The sequence below is a fragment of the Quercus lobata genome, chromosome 10, assembly GCF_001633185.2.
Source record: "Quercus lobata isolate SW786 chromosome 10, ValleyOak3.0 Primary Assembly, whole genome shotgun sequence".
In the NCBI taxonomy this organism is placed as follows: Eukaryota; Viridiplantae; Streptophyta; class Magnoliopsida; order Fagales; family Fagaceae; genus Quercus; species Quercus lobata.
In genome coordinates this window covers 23451425-23475594 of record NC_044913.1, presented here as the reverse complement: position 1 = coordinate 23475594, position 24170 = coordinate 23451425, and the positions used below count along the sequence as shown (strand labels likewise).

At 33.0% G+C, this 24170-nt stretch overlaps 1 protein-coding gene across 1 annotated transcript; it reads left to right on the top strand.

Annotated features, from left to right (window-relative positions):
- The first annotated feature begins 19362 nt into the window (after positions 1 to 19362).
- LOC115965571 lies at positions 19363 to 24072 on the top strand. The gene is made up of 2 exons (XM_031084832.1): positions 19363 to 20372; positions 23271 to 24072. Exons 1-2 carry the CDS (start codon positions 19764 to 19766, stop codon positions 23631 to 23633), a joined length of 972 nt encoding a protein of 323 aa, XP_030940692.1. The 5' UTR covers positions 19363 to 19763; the 3' UTR covers positions 23634 to 24072.
- The last annotated feature ends 98 nt before the right edge of the window (positions 24073 to 24170 follow it).

Below are 24170 nucleotides of genomic sequence, written 5' to 3'. Positions count from 1 at the left end.
CAAGTTTGGTGTTTTTGGTGAGTATAAAACGCAACTTTTAGCAAAAAGTTGCGTTTTACATTTGTGAAGAAACGCGCATTTGAAAAATGGACATGTTTCGGTCCATAATTGTAAAAGCTGGTGTGGGCGTTTGATATATATCCGTTGGGTGACTTCAATTACCAAAATTGCCCTTCAATAAAGGGCAAGGTGCCTTCTTCAGATCACGCACAGCCTTAGCAAATTCATCTCACCTGGAGCTCACTCACGCAATAAAATTAATCAAACCACAACAATAAAAGAAAAAAAAATTCTTGCTCTCATAAAACTGATATAATTTAAATAACAAATCTAAAATCAAAACAAATATAAAGAGTGAGGAGCTTCTGCAAAAAAAAAAAAAATGGAAGCTGATAGAAGAAAAGAGAGTTGGAGAAAGAAGAGTGAAAAATATAGAAAGAGTGAGGAGCTTCTAGAAAAAAAAAAAAAAAAAAAAAAAATAGAAGCCGAGAGAAGAAAAGAAAAAGAGTGAGGAGCCGATAGAAAAAAAAATAGAAGCCGATAGAAGAAAAAAAAAAGAGAGTAGAAAGACCTCAGAGAGCTGGAGAAAGAAAGAGTGAGGAGCTTCTGAGGAGCTTCTGGAAGTGAAAGTAAAGGAAAAAAAAAAGGAGTGGATGAACTAATATCGGTATACGTGTGTGGTTGAAAAAATGCAAGAGAAAAAGAAAAAGAAAAAAAAGAAAAAGAAAAAAGAAAAAGGAAACGTGTGGATGAAATAAAAGGCAAAGAAGAATAAATTATAATTTAAAAAGAATACCACAATATTTTCACAATAAATTTTAAGTAATTAATTAATATTGGTGAGTAAAAATATAATTTCAGTAATGAGTTCAAATTAGAACTAGAAACAACTTTCTATATAAGATTTTGTTATGATTCTTGTGAAAGTATTGCAAAAAATATTATGGATATAACATTTTTTGTTGAAAAATATAATTGTTGAGAATGAATAGAAAAAGAATAAATAAAGATTAAAAAAGAATAAATTTAATTAAAAATAAAGATTCAAAAAGTGGGTAGGCAAAAGATAAATGTCACTGTTGATTGTCCAAACAGTACAAAAATTTGTCTAATCTGTTGAAGATGCTTTTATATATACATTGTCCTTTTTGGTAATTTACCCCTCAAACTACCACTTTTATAAGTGCTAACCAAACACTCAGCTTTTTCAAAAAACACTTTTTAACAGTTTTTACCAAACACTTAGCTTTTTGAAAATGCACTTTTTCATTATGCACTTTTTGAAAACTCCACTTTTTCATTATGCACTTTTATAAAAAGTTGAACCAAACTCACCCTAATACAAGTTTCTAGATTCAACTTTTCTCACTTTCTTCTCTCTCTGACTTCTCTCCCTTCTCACACTTTCTCTCAATTTCTCAAATATTTTCGTTTCTATGTTCAGCCGTGATTGTTGACTTGTAATCACTATTACTCAGCCGTGATTGTTGACTTGTGTTCACTATTACTCTGTTTGTGATATTGAGTTTTTTCATCATTTACAACAGAGGTAAGAAATAAGATCGTACCTGGTTTGTGTTCAGAGTTGGGAGTCTGGAATTCCATCGTGTGGGTTTCTGGAGTTCGAGATGAGGGAGGGATCTAACGCAGTGGAGGTGGGGAAGTGAGGGGCAAAAAATGAGAGGCGGAGTGAGGGTTTGGAGAGCTGAAGATCGGAGGTGAGATCGTGAGACGCTGCTGCGGTATTTTCCAACGAGAACCTTAAGCTAGGTCCAAATGCTGAGAGGAACTGGGGTATTTTCCAACCAGTGTTTCATTTTGGGTTTCTAAAGTTGGGGACAATGTTTTGTTTTGGAAAGGGCGTGAAGAGGAGAGAGAGAGAGAGAGAGACAACGCGGGTAGGCTTTTGACCGTTCTATACACCTGGGACCCAGTGAGTGACTGAAAATTTGACTTGAGATATTCCACCCAAATAGGCCACCAAACGGAGTTATAAGAAATTGGGATATTTTTGAATAATGAGTGGTAAGTGATGGGTGGCGAAAATTGAGTGATGAAAATTGAATGATAAGTAATAAGAAAAAGTTAGCCAAACAGGGCTTAGTGTTTTATCACTAAAAGTCGAGTTTTTGAAACTCAGGTTTAGCATGAAACTCGAGTTTAAGAAAATCGAGTATCATAAAAATGCCACATGGAACTCGATTATGTGGAAGTCGAGTTCAATGCAATGTGTTACTCCAGTTTAAGACACTTAAGTAACGTGCAGGAAACACTCCCCAATTCCCACATCACTCACACAATCAACAATAGTACTCACACAACCATAATTGTTGACTCCTGCAGCACTCACATAGTCAACAATAGAACTCACACAGCCACAATTGTTGACTCCTATAGCATGCCTTTCTATCTCTTTTAAATTTTTTTTTTTTTTCAACTTCTATCTTTTTTTTTTTTTCTCACTGGCTTCCAATTTTGTTTCTTATTCTTCCAGTTTTCTCATTGGCTTCCAAGTGTGGGTTTCTCTTTTTTCTTTCTTTTGTCAAGGTCACATGGGATGGAAGATAAGTCAACAATTGTAAAAAAGTAGTGAAAGTGTTTGAAACAGAGGCAATAAGTATTATATCACAAGGAATTTGAGTTTCATAAACTCAAGTTCCAAGTGGACTTTTTTAAGACACTCGATTTTTGTAAACTCGAATTTCAAAAAAGTGGTAAATTGTTAAATATTTCTCAAATAGTGGTAAAACACTAATAATTTCGAAAAATAGTGGTATTTGGCTATTTTTGCCTTGTTAGAGATGCTCTAAGAGTTATTCTTGTGAGATTTATGAAGTTTTGTACTTTCTAGCTCTATCAAGCACTTACCGGAAATCATACTCATATTGCTAGTACTAATGGAGTAAAAGTTGCAGTCAAGCTTTAGCTATCAAACGTACTGAAAATCGAGACATGAACTGGAGATTCATGTGAGAGCAGATCCAAATCAAAGAAGTCTGAGGGGTTCAGAGGCCAGTTTGGTAATTGTGTTAGATTTACTATGAATTGGTATTAATCTTGACTGCAAATCTCAATTTTATATAGTGGATTGTTCTCTTGTGATAGTTCCTCCTAAGTTTTTTACCTTGAAACGAGTTGTTTTATTAGTTTTCTTAGGTCGTCATATCATTGTATTATTTACTTCTTCTTTTTTTGAGAAAGGTATTATTTACTTTTTCGTTGTGCATGATATGTGTGATGGATGTTTAACCTAGATCTACATAATTAATCTAAGTAAGAACTTAGCTGATAGATTAGGTTAAACATATTATATTTTCCAGGAGTCTAAAACTTAACAAGTTTTTTAATTAATTGCTACATCGATTCTGGATGTTCCAAACATGTTGTTGAAGGCCACTTCACTTATTTGAACTCCAATTTGTTTTAGCCAGTGAATTTAGTTTGCATTATATAACATTTATTGAACAAGGAACAGGTCAATTTGGTTTATCAATTAATCTAAATATAAGAATTTTAAACAAGCAATTTGGTTTATCAAATTTGAAAAATAGATTAGAATATTGTTTTCTTCTTTAAAATTTACTAAAAGTTCAGTTTTTGTCCTTAAACTTTAAAAGATTTGATTCTCGTCACTTAACTTTTGTAAATGTTTTACTTTATCATTATGTGCTTTTTGCCTTTAGTTTATATCATTATTTTTTCTAACTTGGATCAAACCAATTTCATTTTAAAAAGGTTGGACACATGGCTTGTAATTATTTATCACATGTAGAAAGAAAATTAAACAAAGACCAGATTATCCTTTGTCTCTTGATCAATTTAGTTCTATTAGGTTGAGTTAGTGCCTCATGAGACAAAACCCAGATGCCTCGTATGTCAAATCAATTTTCGTCTTTCTCTTATGAAATTAATTAGTTCATTTTTCCTCCCTAACCTAGGCAATTCACGTACCTTCCCTAGCAAATGAGTCTGATAAGAAATTATTAACTAGACATAAGGATATTTTGTATGTCGAAAAGATAAGGGGCTATTTGGATTTTGGTGTTTCCATCACTTATCACTTTGTTTTCATCACTCATCACTCAAAAATTGTAGGACCCACGCAGAGAAAGGCTGTTTGGATTTGTTTTCAAGTTTTATTTCCATCACTTAATTTTTTGATTTTTGAGTAATGAGTTAGCAAAACTGAAAACAAATTTGGGGTGTTTTTGAGTTATGAAAACTGAGTTATAATGGCATTTTTGTAAATACATACACATTTAGGGACCCACGGTCAAAGCACTTCTCAGGTCCAGCCGCAACTTTTGACAAACCGAACTGATTTTTTTATGTTTTGGAATGGGTTCAGCCGTAACTTTTGACTTTTAAGTTTTTTAAGTTTTAAAAATGGGTCCCACATTTATAAGATTTTAAAGTTGAAAAACATATCTGAGTTAGGTGCCAAACCGAGTTTTGGAGGTATTTGGGGATTATTAAGTGATAAAAAATGAGTTATAGAGTGATGATATTTTAGTGATGAGTGACCATTTTTTTTCACCCAAACAGCCCCTAAGCTTTCATGGGTGGGAATAAAAAAACACCAATCTCCTTATCAACCAAAAACAAACATTCCCACACAAGCATGTCGACAGTAATGGAGTAATAGTTTTGCACCCAATACCATTATAATAGTTTGCATCAATTATAATTTGGGATTACTACATTTTTTAATTACAAAAAAATCTAGTGGTGCGATGAGTATTATGCATTTGCAGGTGAAATAATTTTTCATCACACTCCTAGTTTTTGTGTGTGTGTGTGTGTGTGTGTGTGTGTGTGATTAGAAAATGTAGTAATGTCAAATTATAATGAATACAAATTATTAATTTTTTTTCCAAAAAAAATAGAAGAACCTCTGATCACACGCATGAAATGTAGAATCCATTTGAATACAGCTTATTTTGTTAAAAATTGAAAACACTATAGCAAAATAATTTTTAAATGTGTAAATAGTGCCGTGTGACCCATTTTTAATGAAAAAATTACTAAAAAGTGAGATTTGTGAGTCCCGTGAACAGTGCATGGGACCCACTGGTGTTGCTGAAAAGTCAAATATTACGGCTAAAAAAAAAAAAAGGAAATGCAGACGCTGGACGCGCAAACGCACAATCCAAACGTTGCCGTAGTGTTTTAATTCTAAAATATAGCCATATACTACACATCCATAATAAAAAGCTAAAAAAAAAACATAAAATTTAAAATTTAATAACTATCTTCTTTTTTTACGTTAAAAGGCTGAGTTTTTTTTTTGGTGTTGTTGTTGTTCTTTTTTTTTTTTTTTATAATTTTATTTATGACAGTTATTAAGTTGTATTTAATCCTAAAATGTAGTGTTTTAATCCTAAAATTTAGCCATGTACTACACGTCTATAACAAAAAGTTAAATAGAGCTTATATTTAAAATTTCGCAACTAACATTTTTTCTTTTACGGTAAAAGACTTTTTTTTTAGGGAAAGGCTCTAGATGTGCATCCACCTTTTTTTTCTTTTTAGTGGTGTTGTTGTTGTTCTTTAATTTATGGCAGTTATCAAGTTGTGTTTAATTCTAAAATTTAGCCATGTGCTGCGCATCCATAACAAAAAGTTAAAAAGAACTAATATTTTACTATTTAGCAACTACCATTTTTTTTTCTTTTATGGTAAAAGACTCAAATTTTTGTTGTTTTAGTTTTTCTTTTTCTTTTTTGGTTAAGGAAAGGCTCTAGATTTGCATCCACATTTTTTTCTTTTTAGTGGTGTTTTTGTTGTTCTTTTATTTATTATAGTTATCAAGTTGTACGTTTTATCCAAAAAAACTACCCTTATTTTTTAAAAAATAAAATAAAACCATCCCACGTTCTATTAAAAAAAAACCTACCCGGCCACCTTTTTTTTTTTTTTTTTTTCAAATTCAAAGTTTAAAAACAATAGAAATTTTTGGATAACTACACATTTAAAAGTTTATCTAAAAAAAAAAAAAAGCTACACATTTAAAATTTTTGAATTAAACTATTTGTTTTTTTAAATCTCACGTTCTATCCAAAAAACTCTACCTGATCACCCCCTTTTTTTTTTCAAATTCAAAGTTTTAAAACAATACACGTTTGTGGATAACTACAAGTTAAAAAATTTCGAATAAAACTACCAGTCTCCCACATTTGCTTAATTTATGATTTATACATGTGGGTTGAAAATACACTCCCCACGTTAAAAACTTTTCATTTAATCCTAAAATGTTGTGTTTTAATCCTAAAATTTAGTCATGTACTACAAATCCATAACAAAAAGTTAAAACAACTTATATTTAAAATTTAGCAACTACCATTTTTTTTCTTTTACATAAAAGGTTCAATTTTAATCCTAAAATGTAGTATTTTAATATTAAAAGTTAGCCACTTACTACACATCCATAACAAAAGTTAAAAAGAGTTTAAATTTCAAATATATTTCTTTTACATTAAAAGGATCAATTTTAATCCTAAAATAGAGTGTTTTAATCCTAAAAATTAGTCACTTATTACACATCCATAACAAAAGTTAAAAAGAGTTTAAATTTCAAATATATCAACTACCTTTAAAACTGAGAAAATTTAAATTACATTTTTTATGGAGTAGTAAATTAATAATTATAAAAAAAAATGTAAAATGAATTTCACATAAAATTATACAAATTATAAATATAGTTTATGTTACAAAAGAAATTTTTTTACAACAATTTCTTAGATAACAACAACTTCATGTGAGATTTGAATCATATAATAATTCTTGTAAAGTCTCTCACCCAAACTTATCTTAACATTCCATTCCAATGCCTCTTCAATACAACCCAATAAATTTGTGCATACGTCAACCTGAAAGAGATAAAAGAATTAGGGAAAAAAAAAACTTTAATAAAATTTTTTTAAAAAAACCAAAAAAGAAAAAGAGTTTGTATTTGTTTAAATTGGGAAACCAATTAAGTAGCTTAATCCCCTCAAAAAATTCCTATAAAAAAAAAACACCAAACCAAGTAGCGGGCGTGTTATATATCACGTTATTTTACAAAGAGAGTAATTCATTGATTGGATCAATTATGATGAATGGATAGCACTATTAGCAAGAAAATTTTGCTCTTATGGATCACAATGTCAATGTGACACGCTATTGATTAAGTAGGATTATAACTCATATGCGCTCCAAGGCAAGGCTTTTCTATTAAAAAACAAAACCCAGTAAATTACGCCGCAATTGAAGACTTTCTTTTTTTTTTTTTTTTTTTTTTTTTTTTTTTTTTTTTTTTCATATATCAACTTCATCACTTACAGTACCTCAAGCCTTCAATTGCGGCGCGGCTTTTCTATTAAAAGACAAAACCAGTAAATTACGCCGCAATTGAAGACTTTCTTCTTTTTTTTCTTTTTTTTCCATATATCAACTTCATCACTTACAGTACCTCAAGCCTTCAATTGCGGCGAGGCTTTTCTATTAAAAGACAAAACCAGTAAATTACGCCGCAATTGAAGACTTTCTGTAAGTGATGAAGTTGATATATGCAGTTAGTTAACACACTTGAGCCTGGAGGTGAGTTTTAGGGTGTGTTTGTTTCATGTAAAATATATTCTGGAAAATAAGTTGAGCCAGGAGGTGAGTTTTAGGGTGTGTTTGTTTCATGTAAAATATTTTCCGGAAAATACTTATTTTCCGGAAATGCTATTTTCCGGAAAGGAAAATATTTTTAAGTGCTTGGTTGCATTTCAGAAAATGTTGTGAAAAATATTTTCTGGTGTTTGGTTGTGTTGTTGAAAATACCATAGAAAACGCATTTTCTACTTATTACTCACATTTTCTCACATTTTCTCAGCTGCCAAACAAATATTTAATTTCATTCCTTAATCCAGAAACACAAATAAAACCCAAAAAAAAAAAAAATCATAATCCAGTCGCGACTGGGTTCGACGAGAGGCGAGATCACGCGAAGTCGATCGGTGCTGCGATTGCGATCGGCGCGAAGGCGAGATCGCGCGAAGCCGATCAATGCTGCGATCGCGATCGGCGCAAAGGTGAGATCGCGATCGAGGACGATGATCTGGGTCGAGGACGATCCAACGACACAGTCGGGGATGACGATCTGGGTCGAGGACGATTGGTTTTGGGGTGCGACGCGGTCGGGGATGACGATCTGAGTCGGGCTCTTCTGGGTTTTCTGGGTTCTTCCTCTCTCTCTCTCTCTCTCTCTCTCTCTCTCTCTCTCTCTCTCTCTCTGCGCGCGGGCGCATCTCCCTCTCACTCAGCTCTCTCTCTGTTTTCCGAAAAATGGGTATTTGAAGGTAAAATAAAAATGGAAATCAATTTACACCCGTTGACAGGCCAACTGAAAAGCATTTCCGGAAAATGCATTTTTAGTGCGCAACCAAACACCCGTAAATACAGAAAAGCATTTCCGGAAGTGATTTTCACCCAAAACAAACACAGCCTTAGTTTGTCACTTTATTTTACAAAGAGAAGCGTAAACTCCTACTATATATATATATATATATATATATATATATATAAAGCGTAAATTTCTATTTAAAAAAAAAAAAACAGAAAGAGTTTGTATTTAATTCTAGGCCAAAACAAAAAGAAAGAACTTTTACCAATATTCTTTTCAAGGAGTCATTTCAAGCACAAACCTTCTTTTTGAAATTTCATAGCCAGCCACGAGTAATAAGCTACTATCAAACACCCTTAAATCCCTAGTTACATTCACCCATGGGTAAGTACTCCTCAAATTATGAATACTTGGCAACCATGGCAAGTAAAAACTCAAAAAAAGTCAATGATAATATAAAAAAGAAAAAGAAAACAAAGAGAAACTTGTAAAAGATAGAACCTAAAAAGTTGTTGGAGCCTTTGACAGTGTCAATTTAGGTTGTTTAAAAAGCAAATCCGAAAGTAGGAAAAAAAAAAAAAAAAAAAGATGTAGAGCTAAAATGAATGTCTTCAATCTGAAGAAAAATGAGACATAAAAAGTGAGATAAAAATTGGCAAAGCGTACGTAAGTTTGTGGGTTTTAAAACGTAGGAGTTTTAATTTACATATTTATCCCCGTTAGTTGAAAACTTGTAAATGGGTGCAATGATAGTATTTTAGGCATCAAAATTGAGAAATTCAAACAGGAAAAACCCTTTAAATAGTAGTATAGAATACTTGACCAACATGGCAAGGTAAGAACTCAAGAAAGTCAATGATAACAAGTGCAGTGTTTGTCCACCAATAGCACATGCAGCAACGCCAGTAGGCGCTGTGACAAAGACCCCAGATCGGCGATAACATTTTTCAACAGTTTGATAATATGATTAACCAATAATGTTTTACTAGTTCCTGCCGAGCCTGTGATGAACACTGAATTTCCCTCAGAAATGGCAGATATGATTTGTTTTTGTTGGTCAGTCCACTTGATTCTGGTCCTATAGGTTTTCTGGGTTCACTGTTTTTGGTCTTGGTTTTACTCCTAAACCTATTTTGTGCAAATTTTGTGCTTTTCCCAATACTATTGGTGCTAAAGTATCTGTATGCAGCTATTGCAGTGGTGATAAACCCCATTCCTAAATTTGTTTTCTTTGTTTCTTGCAATTCCCTATCTGGGTCTTCAAGGTTTTGCCAAATTAAGGTTCCCTTTCACTTGAGGATAACAGCTATGAAATGCAGCATATAGCATGAAGATGAAATTGCATAACTTGGAACTGAAATGGGATTTTTATTTCATATAAGCACAAAGTGAAATCCCAAATTATAATATGCAATCCCAATAATATGTAAACACCTTCATCTGTACAGAATAAATAAATAAATAAAATAAATAAAAAAACCTGAAAAAGAAATATAATAGAAAACCTAATTTTTACGATATCTTTGGTAAAAATACATATCTAACTCCCTACAAAATATGACCACTTTTCTATTAGTTTTCAAAGCAAACTCACCTCACGTTTTCTCTCTCTCTTTTTTCTTTTTCTTTTTTTTTCTTTTTCCTTTTTTATTTTATCAAGATTTATCTGTTTTTATTTTTTTTTGAACTTCACCTTCCTTACTCACGTTTACTTTTGTAAAAAAATCTCACGTTTTCTTTTTCTTTTTTTTCTTTTAAATCTCTTCTATATTTTGGAAAAAAAAAGACTCGTACTATAAAACCACTACTATAACTTCTCCATCCATATCCTTATAATTAGGCACTAACATATCTGATTTTGATAGAAAATAAAAGGCTAAATTTTAGGAAATTTAAAAGATTAATGTGGGGAATTGGTGTGACCCTATCCTTATTTAAAAGTTTATCAAAAAAAGAAAAACTACACATTTAAAAAAGTTTTCAATCCCAAATTACCACATGAAAAATGCAATCCCCATAATATGTAAACACCTTCATCTGTATAGGAAAAAAAAAACTGAAAAAGAATATAATAGAAAACCTAATTTTTAGGATATCTCTAGTAAAAATACATATCTAATTCCCTACAAAATAGAACCACTTTTCTGTTAGTTTTCAAAGCAAACTCACCTCATGTTCTCTCTCTCTCTTTTCCTTTTTTCTTTTATCAAGATTTATTTGTTTTTATTTTTTATTTTTTAAAAATTCACTTTCCTTACTCACGTTTTCTTTTGTAAAAAAAAATCTTACGTATTTCCTTTCTTCTTTGTTTTTTTTTTAATCTCTTCCATATTTTGGAAAAAAAAAAAGGACTCCTACCATAAAACCACTACTATAACTTCTTCATTCATATCCTTATATTTAGACACTAACATATCTGATTTTGAAAGAAAATAAAAGGCTAAATTTTAGGGAAATTTAAAAGATTAATGTGGGGAATTGGTGTGACCATATCCTTATTTAAAAGTTTATCAAAAAAAGAAAAACTACGCGTTTAAAAAACTCCCACGTTCTATCCATGTACTATTTTAAAAAAAATCTCACATTCTATCCCACGTTTAAAAACTACCCGACCACCCTTTTTGTTTTTTCAAATTGAAAGTTTAAAAACTACATGTAATGTTTTAATCCTAAAAGTTAGCCACTTACTACACATCCATAACAAAAGTGAAAAAAAGTTTAAATTTCAAATTTTTTTTTTTATGGTAAAAGGATCAATAATAGTTAGCCACTTACTACACATCCATAACAAAAATTAAAAAGAGTTTAAATTTCAAAGATATCAATTAACCTTAAAACTAAGAAAATGTACGTAACATTTTTTATAGAGTAGTAAATTAATAATTGAAAAAAAAAATTAAATTGAATTTCACATAGAATTATACAAATGATAAATATAATTTATGATACAGAAGAAATTTTTTTACAACAATTTCTTAGATAACAACCACTTCATGTGAGGTTTAAATTGGGTAACTATTAGCATGATACATCAAATATATAATAGTACTCTCTAAAAAAAAAAAAGTAGTGTAAATTACATTTAAAAAAATAGCGCAAAATTACATGGAAAAACTTGTTTACATAATACCCTCTAAACAAAAGTAGTGTAAATTACCACTTTAAGCAGCTTAATTCCCTTAAAACCCAACACCAAATTGACCAATCATGCTCACATTCGCTCCAGCCTGCAATGCCTCCATAAATTCCTTGGTCCCAGACCTCGCAATTGTACCCAAATTGTTCACTAAATCTATAACCCAAAAATCAAAAAAAGTGTTAGCAATCTAAAATCACATTAAATATTAAGTTCTTGGACCAAAATAGAGAAGAATAATATATAAATACCTGCACACATAAATAGAGAGAGTCTTGTTGAATAGAATCTTATCCAATACCTACACACATCTACGCAAAACCAATCAGTCTTAATTCTCATCCAAGTAGCTTAATTCCCTTAATAAAAATACCGTAAATTCCAAAAAAAAAAAAAAACTCAAAAAAGGAGTTTACCAATATTCTTTTTTAGGCAACCAATTCAAGCATAAACCCTCCTATTTAAAATCTCGAAGTCAACCACGATAATAAGCCACCGTGAAAAGATAGAACCTAAAAAGTTGTTGGAGCCTTTAACAGTAAATGTCTTCAATCTGAAGAAAAATAAAGGAGGATGTAGAGCTAAATTAAATGTCTTCAATTTGAAGAAGAATGAGAGATAGAAACTGGCAGTGTACGTGAGTTTGTGGGTCTTAAAGTGTAGGATTTTTAATTTACATATTTATTCCCGTTAGTTGAAAACTTGTAGGTGGGTATGATGAGGGTATTTTAGGCAATGTATTAGTGAGCGTCAGAGTTGCATTTTTACCGAATTGTCCTTTAGTTTTGTCTCTACTTAAACATAGGGGTGCAGGAGCATTTTTGAACTAAAAAAATGAGGAATCCAAAAAGAAAAAGCCCCTTAAATAGTAGTTAGATAAAAGAAAATAAAATAAAATAAAGAGGAACTTGCAAAAGATAGAACCTGAAAAGTTGTTAGAGCTTTTGACAATTTCAATTTAAATTGTTTAAAAACCAAATCTGAAAGTAGGAAACTAAAATGAATGTCTTCAATTTGAAGAAGAATGAAAGATAAAAAGTGAGATAGAAACATATGTGAGTTTGTAGGTTTTAAAGCGTAGGAATTTTAATTTACATATTTATCACCATTAGTTAAAAACTTGTAAGTGGGTATGATGAAAGTATTTTAGGCATCAAAATTGAGGAATCTAAATAGTGGAAACCTCTTAAATAGTAGTATACATAAAAGAAGGAAGAAATTTAATTCGACTCACGAGGCACGTGTGTTTAGTCTCAAGAGGCACTCTAACTCAACCCTAATTCAGTCACATGTGATCAACAATTGCATGCAACATTTCCATCATTTAAAAATAAAATAAAATGGTTTGTGTTAGATTCTATACTTGCATAGTTTTATTGGCAAACACATGAATACAAACTTGTTTAGATATAGCTCATAGAGTCTATATAATGTTGGATATTTTTATAAAAAATATTATATTTATTTTAATACTCATTTATGGGTATTAATTATCCCTTAATGTCAGATACATTGATTGCTAAATTTTGAAATTCAAATATAATTCAAAATTTGAATAACTTTTGTCAATGGTTTTAATTAGGATATCTCTAAAAATCAATGTGAATTTTAATACCATATATTGCCAGCTTTTAGTATACTTTCCTTTATAAAGTTTTGCTTTTAAATGTTTCTTTTAATATATTTAATAGTAACATTATAGATAGAAAGTATCAGATATTGTACAACTATATATTTATATAGTTTATCGTTGATGGGTGTGAGAGACCGTGCCCTCGACCCGTTTTATATAGGATCTTGGGCCAAACCCACGTGAATGGGTGGAGTCGTGTTATTGCCTCTCAAAATGGAGGTTCGACTAGTTATATTTTCCCCTTTAAATTAAGGGTTTTACAATGGAGTCGCTACTTATTTAATTATTGGAATAAATAAGAAAACCAAAATTGAAAAATTCCTCATTTTATTAATTTTCAATTGAATTTACATTGATCATAGGAAAATTACATGGCTTTGGTCCTAGATACAATCTAAGATAAAGTACATAACTTTGTTTCCTAGTTACAATCTAAAAACTGAAAATTATAAGGATAAACATTGGTCAATCAACCCTTGATCTAAATTTAGAGGCTATGTTACAAGGTGGGAAGGTGTTAGGCACCCACCTTACCCGGTGAAACCGATCTTCTAGACTATGATGACCAACATTCATATCATATCATCCAATATGTTATCAATCAATTCACATGTTGAATTTAATGTGTGTGCATGTGATAACCATAATTCAATTTATTAAGTAAGACATTTGGATTGAAAAATAAACTCTAGTGAACGTGTGTAGATGGTGATATCCTAGATTCAAGAATTTAAAAGAATTATTAAACAAACATCTTTTTCATGTTTTTTTGATGTGGATTTAAGATCGAAACTAGTGTTATGCATGAACATGTGATGAACAACCAAGAACATATGAAGAACACATAAGAACATTTAAGAACATTCAAACATATTCAAGAGAATTTAAATAGTTACTATCATACTTTAATCCTAAATTCTCATCATGGTAACACAAAAAACAAGTTAGGGAAAGGGATTATACTTTCGTGCAAAATCCATATGGTGGAGGAGGAAACTCTTGGTAGAGGTCCTAAGGGTAGAGGAAAAAAAGAGTTAGGAGAGGAAGAGTGAGTTTCACTCAATACCTTGAGTCTTAAGAAGATCAAGATATGACAAGACTACTCAACTTTACTAGAATTCAAGAGAGGGGAAGAGAGGGGATTTTTCTGTATCTTGGAATGAAGGAGAGGGGGGGTTTATATAGTAGTGGTGAAGGAAATATAAATGAAAGGTTGTTTAATGAGGGTTGACAAAGAATTATGAACCTAAACCTCATTTTAGCCTTTGGGGAAATCCGGTGCATTAAATGTGGAGATTTATGAGAGTGGGGAGCAAGCAAAGTTCGATTTTCTCGAAACTGCTATAACAGCCTGTAGAGCTAACTTCGAAAAATCAAATCTGACTCAATTTTGATCGGAATTGTCTCATTCTTGTGCTCAAATTAAAGCCCCGAATATCTAGTTTCTAAGAAAATTAACCTCATTTACAGATTCAAAATATTCATAGAGATATCGATGAAATGATGAGCAGAGGTCATTTGTTAGAAAATGATTTTAGCACAATTAACATTAATAGGTCCCAAATTAGCTCCTAATTAACATTAAATGACTCCAATTACTCCCATTTCAGACTTAATTGGTTCCAAATTTACCTTAATTAAAAGATAATTGCATAAATTACTCATTGAATAATTAATGTTTAACTATCTAGTTAATTAGGTGTGTGCAACCCTACCATAAAATGTAGTCCTAATCAATCAAATTATGACACATCACCGTTCTCAAATTGATTATACTTATAACCAATTGAAATCAATTATTCATAATCACATATAGTTGGACTCAATTTGTGATAGTGCATCTCGGCCATTAGAACTTGATTTGATGATAACTTTTAGTATGATAGTCCGATTAGGGCTTATGACCAGTCGATTTGATCGTTACAATATCAAGATCATTTTAGTGAAATGAGATTAAGGATCTAGTGACCAGAATCAAGATGCATATTTCCAAAGTAAAATTACCCTTTTACCCTCCAGGTGAGATTAAATGTAGGTTGCAAAATGGGGTGTCAACAATGGGTTACAACATTATATATTGCTTTCCATTCTTTGTTGTAATTATTGTGTATAGTCAAAGTTTCAAAGGAAAGTATTATTTGATAGCTAAAAGACAGCCACGTTAGAGGTTGTAATTTTTGTTTTTAATGGCATTATGACACTAAAAGACAAACTTGATTTGTTTATTAACTTACCTCACCTCAACATATATACTTTGGCAAAGGTTTTGACCGGTTTATATAATATATATATATACACACACACATATATATATATATATAATGAAAGCTATTCATCACACATTGATTTCAACAATTTTATGACCATTTAAAGTTTTAAAGTCGGTAAACGTTTTAATTTTTTGGCTAAGGACAAGCAACAGGCCGGTCTGGCTTTATATATATATATATATATATATGGAAAGAAATAAAAGTTTTAAGACACACATTTTTTAATTTTGAATTAGAAAGCTGCAGACTTTTAAAAACAATTTTCTATTGTCTTAAACACTTACCATCTATTACTTCTTACTACCCACAAAAATATTCTATTTTTTACAAAATTTTCTAGGAAAAGAAAGTACTATAGAGAGCTTATATCCTACAAGCAGTGTAGGCTCGCAAGGATAATCAGCAAAGGTGGTTGGGCTGTTGTATCCTAGGGGCAACGTGCAGAAAATATTTGTCTAACTACATCAGATATACCGTAGACGACACGATTTGTCTCAAGACAGTGACTTGGTCCACGCCTCATCTCTGCCACCTCTTTTTAGTAAATCAAATTGTGTAATTTCAAAGGAAAATTCAAGTATTATCTCTCATTTATTTCCAACATATAATAAATTAGACAATGCTCGAGAAGCTGGTATTCAATTTCTAAGAACAAGAAAGAAGTTGATTCAAGGATCCAAATTTTTACAGTTTCGATCTATCAGGAACAAAGTTCGATTGATCAAAGATTGCAGATCAGCAAAAATCAACAAACATGAAAAGCCCATAACTTCTTCGTTTCAAGCCCAAATTATGATCTGTTTGTTGCAATATTTAAATGATATTATGAGTAACCCTAGAGAGCTTTTTTGTGAGAGAGGAGTATTTCTTATGCATCCTATGTGGTTTCCCTAAAAACAAGAAACCTCTTGGAATTTGAAGTGTAGCACGTAACTTTGTTTTATTGGGGAAAATTGCATTGAGCTTCACTGAGGTTTTATATTATTTACACTCACTGCTTTATTTTAGAAAATGAGCTTTTATTTCGCCTAAAATGCAAGCTACTAAACACTATTGAATGTTATAAACATACTAAAACGTATCAACCATTAAGCCACAAGGTTTTTTTATTTTTTATTTTTTTATTTTTTGAGCATATAACACAATAATTGCAATATGAGAAGTTTTGGATTCACAATATTTTCTCAACAAATCATAAATAATATCTTGTTATATGTGGAAAAAAAAGTGTTATGTTTGCAAAATTTCACAATATTTTTCCAACAAATTATAGGTAATAAATTATTATTAATTTTAACTTAAATCCATAACGCCAATAACAATCATAATATATTTTCCCATAACCGCCCATAACAATCGTATCTTTAGAAAATGTATTGCTCTGTTTGTTTTGCTGGAAAATCTTCTGTAAAGATAATTTTCCATATTTTCCAATGTTTGGTAATACAAAAAAAAAAACCTGGTCAATGGAAAACTATCTGTAGTCAACGGAAAACCCTAATAAAAATAAGACTTATTTTCTATAGGTTGTTTTCCAAATCTTTTTTTTTTTGGAAAACAATCTCTCTCTCACACGTTGCATCTCCTATAAATATTATCTTCGTCTATAGCCATGGGAAACATAATTTTTTGGCACCTTCTCTCTCTTATGGTAATTTTGCTCATTTTTTCTCTCTTCCCTTTACTTCTCTCCTCACACCCTCACTGTCACTAACTCTAGTCTCTCATCTTCCCATAAATCTCTCTCTCTAACTGTCTCTCTTCTCTCTTTTCTCCATGTTTCTTTTCCCCTCTGTAACACAATTCTCTAATTAGATTTTTTTTTCCCTTCATTGATCGGTCAATAGCTCCGACTTGCAAAGGAGAACAAATTTGCAGTGGTAATTATTTCATTCCTCTCTACCAAAATCCCAATTCTTTGCTTTGAATTTCAAACTCAATTTTCTTTTTTTTTCTAAGAAATTTTCGGTTTGATGGATTCCAGGTAGAAGTTACTTCTTTTTTGTACATAAAGTGCAAAAAAATAAAATAAAAAAAGAAGAAGAAGAAAGAATGAATGAAGTAAAAGATGAAAATTTTAAACATAATGCTTACATTGCTCTAAATTGCTTTTACATAAGACAATCTTTATCGTGGACTAATAATATTGTTATATAATAAATGATAATTGTTTAGGAGAATTGCATTTGTTGGCAAATACTTTTTTTTGTTGGTAGATACTATACAGTGATGGTATATTATACAATACATTATGTAAATACATAATTTAGAGTAATATTGAAGACTTGTGGTTGACCATAGTAGACAATTAGTATACCAACAAAAAAGTAGACAATGAAAAGTTATTGTTATTTATACATATTGAAAATGTATTCCCCAGTCAAATATATATATATATATATATATATAGACAAATGGTTGATATGTGTGTGTATGTACGTTACTGTCTATATATATGAGGAAGATGAGTGGTATAGATCATGAAAATTTGATAACTAATTAATTTTGATTGTATTTATTGTCAAAATTTTAGTATGAAAACCAAATTCATTCTTGATTTTTATTTATTTATAATGATTATATTAGTTAGTTTACATAATATACATGTTTTAAATTATACAAGAAATATTTAAAAAAAAAATTGCATACCAAACATCAGAAAACATTCTCAAACTCATTTTCAAAGTCGTTACCAAACACTGAAAAATAAGACAGTTTTCTAAAAAATGCTCTTTAAAAAATGAACCATTTTTCATAAAACATTAATGAATTTTTTTTCCATTTAGCGTTAATTTTCTAAGAATATCATTAGTTGTCAGGTTGCAAAACAAACTGGAAAACTAGCATCTCGAGTTTTAAAAACTCGAGATCAATTAGAACTCGAGACCCAAGCGGAGACCCAACTAGTGGCATCCGATGTGGAAAAAAAATTCCACGTAGAACTCGAGTTTTAGAAACTCAAGTTCCACCATTTTTTTTCCCAGATCAGCCTTCGTCTTCTTCTTTCAATGTATCTCAAACCCTCAAACACAAACGGAGGCAACCCATGTCTCTAAGAACACAAGCAGTGACACCCACCAACTCTTCCATTAAAACATCGCCGAGACCCAAGCGGAGACCCAAGAGCATCGCCGACAAAATCACCGACGTCTGAAAGCACGTGAGCATCAGCCACAATCCGAGCCGCTCCTTGGTCCAGTCGTTGACATTGCCGTCGCAAGCAACGTAGTGTGACTTCGTCTCTGTTCGTTGTCAGATCGTTCCTCTGTTCTTCATCGTCAGATCGTTCTTCCTGTTCTTCTTTAGGTCTGTTGTTCTTCAAGTACCAAAATCGATGAACGCAAATCTCCCTAACCCAGGAGCGACAGAGGTAGTGGTGGCGAAGCTCCAGGCGAATGTTTTTCTTCTTTGGGTATTTGGTTTGATGAATTTTTGTTGTTTGATGATGTTTTTCTTCTCTGGGGTTTGTTGATGAATTCGTTGTTTGATGATGTTTTTTTTTCTCTGGGTTCTTTGATGATGTTTTTTCTCTGGGTTCCTTGTCTGGAATTTGCTTTAGAACCTCATCATCTGTTAAAAATGATTTTGCCTAAAATGTTTTTTTTTTTTTCTTGGGTTCTTTCTTTCTTCGGTCAGGTTCTTCCTTCTTTTTCTGGGTATATACTGTTTGAAATCGAGTGTAAAAAACTTGAGATTCATTTTTTTATCTCGACTGTTAGAAACTCGAGATCTATGTGGCATAACTGTGTCCAACTCAGCAAACTCAGCAAGTAGAAAGCGAGTCTTTGAGGCTCAAGATTGATATGAAACTCGAGTTTTAGAAACTCAAGATACTAATTTCCATTAATTTTTCAAGCCCGTATTAACTAACTATATTATAACCCTTCACAATGTTAGTTTGCAAATATCCCCAAAGATTAAATACTGAAACAAACTGAAATTGTAGTCGGGAAATGTCTTGCCTATAACATTTCTGTTGCAACATAGTTTTACGCTAAAATACAGATCTAAAATACTGACAGTACCACCGAAGCAGAAATCTTCCCACACTCGCTCTCTTTTTAGCTGACTCCCAACTCTGCACTTCACTCCACCTTCCCCTTCCACCCGCTTCACACATCCAAATCTCACTTTTTTTTCCTTTTCTTTTTTTCGGGAAAAAAATAAATCCCACATTTTCTCAGAAAATTTTTCCTATTCCTTTCACATTTCATTGTCACTCAAATCCCGACTTTCAGCTGAACTCACACCTCCCCAAAGAAAGTGAGAAACTTTCCCTTTCTACAGAGATCCATACCTTCAATTTTCCCGGAAAGCTTAAAAATTTTCCCCAAAAAAAACTGAAAAACCATTTTGATGGCAAATGCATGGAAAAGAGACAAACCCACACAGTTTTACCAATCGAAAACCATATGCTTACTAATCACAAGCACTCTCCTTTTTCTTACTTTCTTCGTCTACCTCACAAACCAACCCTCAAACCCTAACCCTAACCTTTTCTTCAAAACCCAATTCCCATTCTACCCAATCCCACCATTCGATTGCCTGAAATGCCCTCAATCCCACCCAGTGATCGCCAACCTCGTCGAGGGCCTCAAATACCCTTTTCTCTACTCTCTCTCCGACCTCGGAACCCTACCCGATAAGCCTCACAAGAACATTGTCAGAATGCTCAAAGGGAAACTCTTTCGCAAACCCGATATCTCCGTTACCATCCAGGAGGTTCTCGGCAAATTGAAAACAAGCGGAGAGAGAGGCAATGGGCTTGTTGTCGATGTCGGTGCCAATGTCGGCATGGCGAGCTTTGCTGCCGCCGCAATGGGGTTTAGGGTTTTGGCTTTCGAGCCGGTTTTCGAGAACTTGCAGAGGGTTTGTGATGGGATTTATTTCAATCGGGTTGGGGATTTGGTCACTCTTTTCAATGCCGCCGCCTCGGACCAGAATGGGAACATTACATTCCATAAGGTATGTTGTTATGTATAAGCACTGTGTTTTTGGGCATGAATTACGAGTTGTTTCTTTGGTTATTGTTATTTGTGCTATGGTGAATATTGTTGTTGATGAGTCAAATGTGCACAATTGGGATTAGATTGATTAATACTATTATTTGTAGGTTAATTATGTGATTTAATTACATGGTAGTGAAGTTTAATTATGTGCCATTTATTTTGTATTGTTGAGTTAAAAGTAAAGAGTTGTAATTGTGGTGATTTTTTTGCTTTAGTGGTTAATTGGGATTTAATTATATTTCCATGATTTAGATGGTAGGTTAAATTGTTAGTCATTGCATATCTGTTTGGATTCTTTACTACTTCTAGAACTCATTGGATTGAAGTAATGGTGGAGTCAGACAGCGTTCCTTAAGTCTAGTGGAGGGGTTTATTAGGCTTACCCAATTGAGGTTATGTGGCAGTGTGAGAATATTGAAGGTGGCTTTTAAGGTCATTGAACACCCGTTAATGAGGTTCACAATCATGCGTTGGCCAATGGCCAAAGGACTTGTTACTTTGCTATTCTGTTTGAAGTAGAATTGAAAGAATCAATTTGGGTTTTAGGGGAAATGAACAGGATTGGATGGAATTTGACTTAATTTAAGTTAGTCACCCTCCAAGAACAAGAAGAAAGGAAGAATTGAGCAAGAGAGAAATGTTGTGACTAACTGCCTAATGATGAATGCTAAGGATTACAAATACATGTTTCCTAGGCTTATTGGCCAAAATAACTAACTCACTCTAACAGCTTGTAACTAGTACTCATCACCACTCTAATACGATTCTTGCAATCTTGCGACTAACTCATGAATAGATTCTTGGCTCTTCATGACACTCTTAAAAGAGCACCTTTTTTTTTGTTGCTAAATTACAAGAATTACACTTGCAATGCTCTATTGGAACCATTACGTTGCCCTCCCCTTCAAATTACCTTGCAAGATGGCTTTTGGCTAGGGGAAACCTTCTCCTTACTGGTCAACTAATGGCTGTGTGGGCAGCGGAATAATATGTTTTCCTTTCCCAACTTAGGCTTTAGATCAGAGACATTGAACACATGGTGGGTACAAGTGCTAGGAGGCAAATCCAGCTAGGAAGCAACTTGACCAATTTGTTCGATGACTTGGAATGCTCCAAAGAAACGCGAGAACAATTTAATATTTTTCCTAGCAATCAAGGACCTTTGCCTACAGGGAAGCAACCTGTGGAAGACCCAGTTCCGAACTGCCAATTCTCTTTTTGTCCTATGCTTGTGAGCTTCGGTCCTCATCTTTCCTCAAGTAGCCATCAAGTTGTGCTTGAGGAGAGTGACAATCTGTTCTCTGTTCTTCAAGTGCATGTCTACTGCCTCAAGCTTGGTGGTGCCTGGGATGTACTTTAATACTCTTGGTGGTCGAAAACTATAAAGGGTTTCAAATAGAGTCATCTTAGTAGAGGCATGCTAATGAGTGTTCTACCAATACTCAGCCATGGGCAACCAAGTGGACCATTGCTTAGGCTTCTCATCTCCATAGCATCTAAGAAAGTGTTCCACACTCTTGTTCACTACCTCAGCTTGGCCATCAGATAAAGGGTGATAAGCTGAGGACATACCCAAAGTAGTTTCCTGTAGTTTGAAGTTTGAACAGCTCACTTTAAAAATTACCAGTGAAGATTGTATCTCTGTCACCGACCATGGTGGATGGCAACTCATGTAACTTGAATACCTGCTGCATGTAAAGCATAACAACCTTGGCAGCCATAAGGCTGGATACAACCTTTGGCTAGGTGGTAGCAATGTGGCCCTTCCCTTTGATAAACTTTTTGTAGTACCCTATTGGGTCTAAGAAAACCCTCAAAGACTTCAAGGAGGTGGGGGAAGACCATTGCAACATGGTTTTAGTCTTTCTTGCATCTGATTTTATGATTTCTCTAGAGATACATGCCCAAGATACCCCACCTCTCTGCAGCGAAACAGGCACTTAAATCTTCTTGGCATAAAGTTGATGTTGCTGGAGAGCCTCCAAAATGCACCTTAGATGATCCAAGTGCTCCTCAAAGTTCTACTGTAGACCAAGATATCATCAAAGAACAGCTACACAAACTTCTCAAATAGAGCCCAAAGACATCATTCATCAAGCATTGAAATGGGGAAGGGGCATTGATGAGACCAAAGGGCATTACCAAGAACTTATAGTGGTTTGAAACATCTTATCTGATCTGATGGTTCCCAGATTTCAAGCTTGGAGAAAATGGCTGCCTCATAACAACTCTAACAGCTTGTTACTACTCACTAACCACTCTTGTATAATTCTTTCAAATTTGCAACTAACTTACTGACAAATTCTTGGCTCTCTTGAATTAAACTTGCAATGGTCTATTGGAGCCATTACATGGAGTTGCAGGCTTTATGGATAATGTCACACAAAAGCATGGAAAGCTAGCCTTTGTTGGTAAAAGTAATAACCATTTGCAACATTTAAACATCTGTAGCTAATAACCTTGTAGTTAAGTGGCATTGCTTGATTTCCTTTATGAGGAGAACCAGGGTTCAAATCCCCCCCTCTACACTTGTCATCATAATTGGCTTATTAAAAAAAAAAAAATTTAATTATCTGTAGTCCACACTATTTTAGTTTTCAATGTCACTCTGTTAATACATGTAAATTTATTTCATCTGATTGCTCTCTCAATTCATTGAGTAAACCCTAGTCTTGGTATACTATACTGCTTTATGAATTTACCATGTCTGAAATCTTCAAACCTCAATTAATGGGTTTGAATGGTTGATATAGGAATTAGGAAAAGCTCTTTGAATCCTACTGGATATTTATCATGCTACCTAATTCTTCTTTTTGCTGCATTGCTAAACTTAATACTCTTTCTCATGTTGCAGTTGGTTGGTCGGCTTGACAATAGTGCTGTTTCAGCAACTGGGGCAAAGATGGCATTCAAATCCAATGAAGAGATAGCACTTCAAGTAAGGTCCATCCCCCTTGATGAAGTAATACCAGAATCAGAGCCTGTGGTTCTGATCAAAATAGATGTTCAGGGCTGGGAATATCATGTGCTGCAAGGAGCCTCAAAGTTACTATCAAGAAAGGGAAGGGAAGCCCCATATCTCATCTATGAGGAAGATGAGCGATTGTTGCAAGCCAGTAATAGCAGTGCCAAGGAGATACGTGACTTCCTTCATAGTGTTGGTTATAGTCATTGCACCCAGCATGGTACAGATGCTCACTGCACCAAGAGTGGTTGACATAGTTTCCTACCTTAAAGTTTGCCATGAAAAATGGAGCCCAGCTACAGTATTATCATATATTGTAGAAGCAGTGAAAGGCATACAACACCTAATCTTTTAAGAGAGAAAAAACCCGATAAGTTGGGATCCTAATGACACCTGTGTAACCCGGTTAGCAATTGCTAGTTGAAAGTCGCCTTCTTTACTGCTCAGCAGAACCATATACGAAGGAAGTAACAATACATGTAAAAAGAGTTTGCGTTTTGAAGGATCTGCTGTTGGCTTGCTTGCTTGCTGGTTGCTCTTGCTGTGCATTTGCAAGCTTCAAATTGTAAAATTCTTACTTTTTGCTATTTGATCTTTATATGCATTTATGTGTTGAATTAATAGGGAATGCATTGAGAATATTGTATTTCATTGACTCTTATTTGATTTTGCCAGGAATTTATTTTCAACAGCCGATTTCTTTCCCTTTTTATACGTATATTAAGAAAGAAACAAAATCTGTCCATTTTAAGCAATAGCTTCTTGATAATGCTCGGTTGCCAAGAGCAC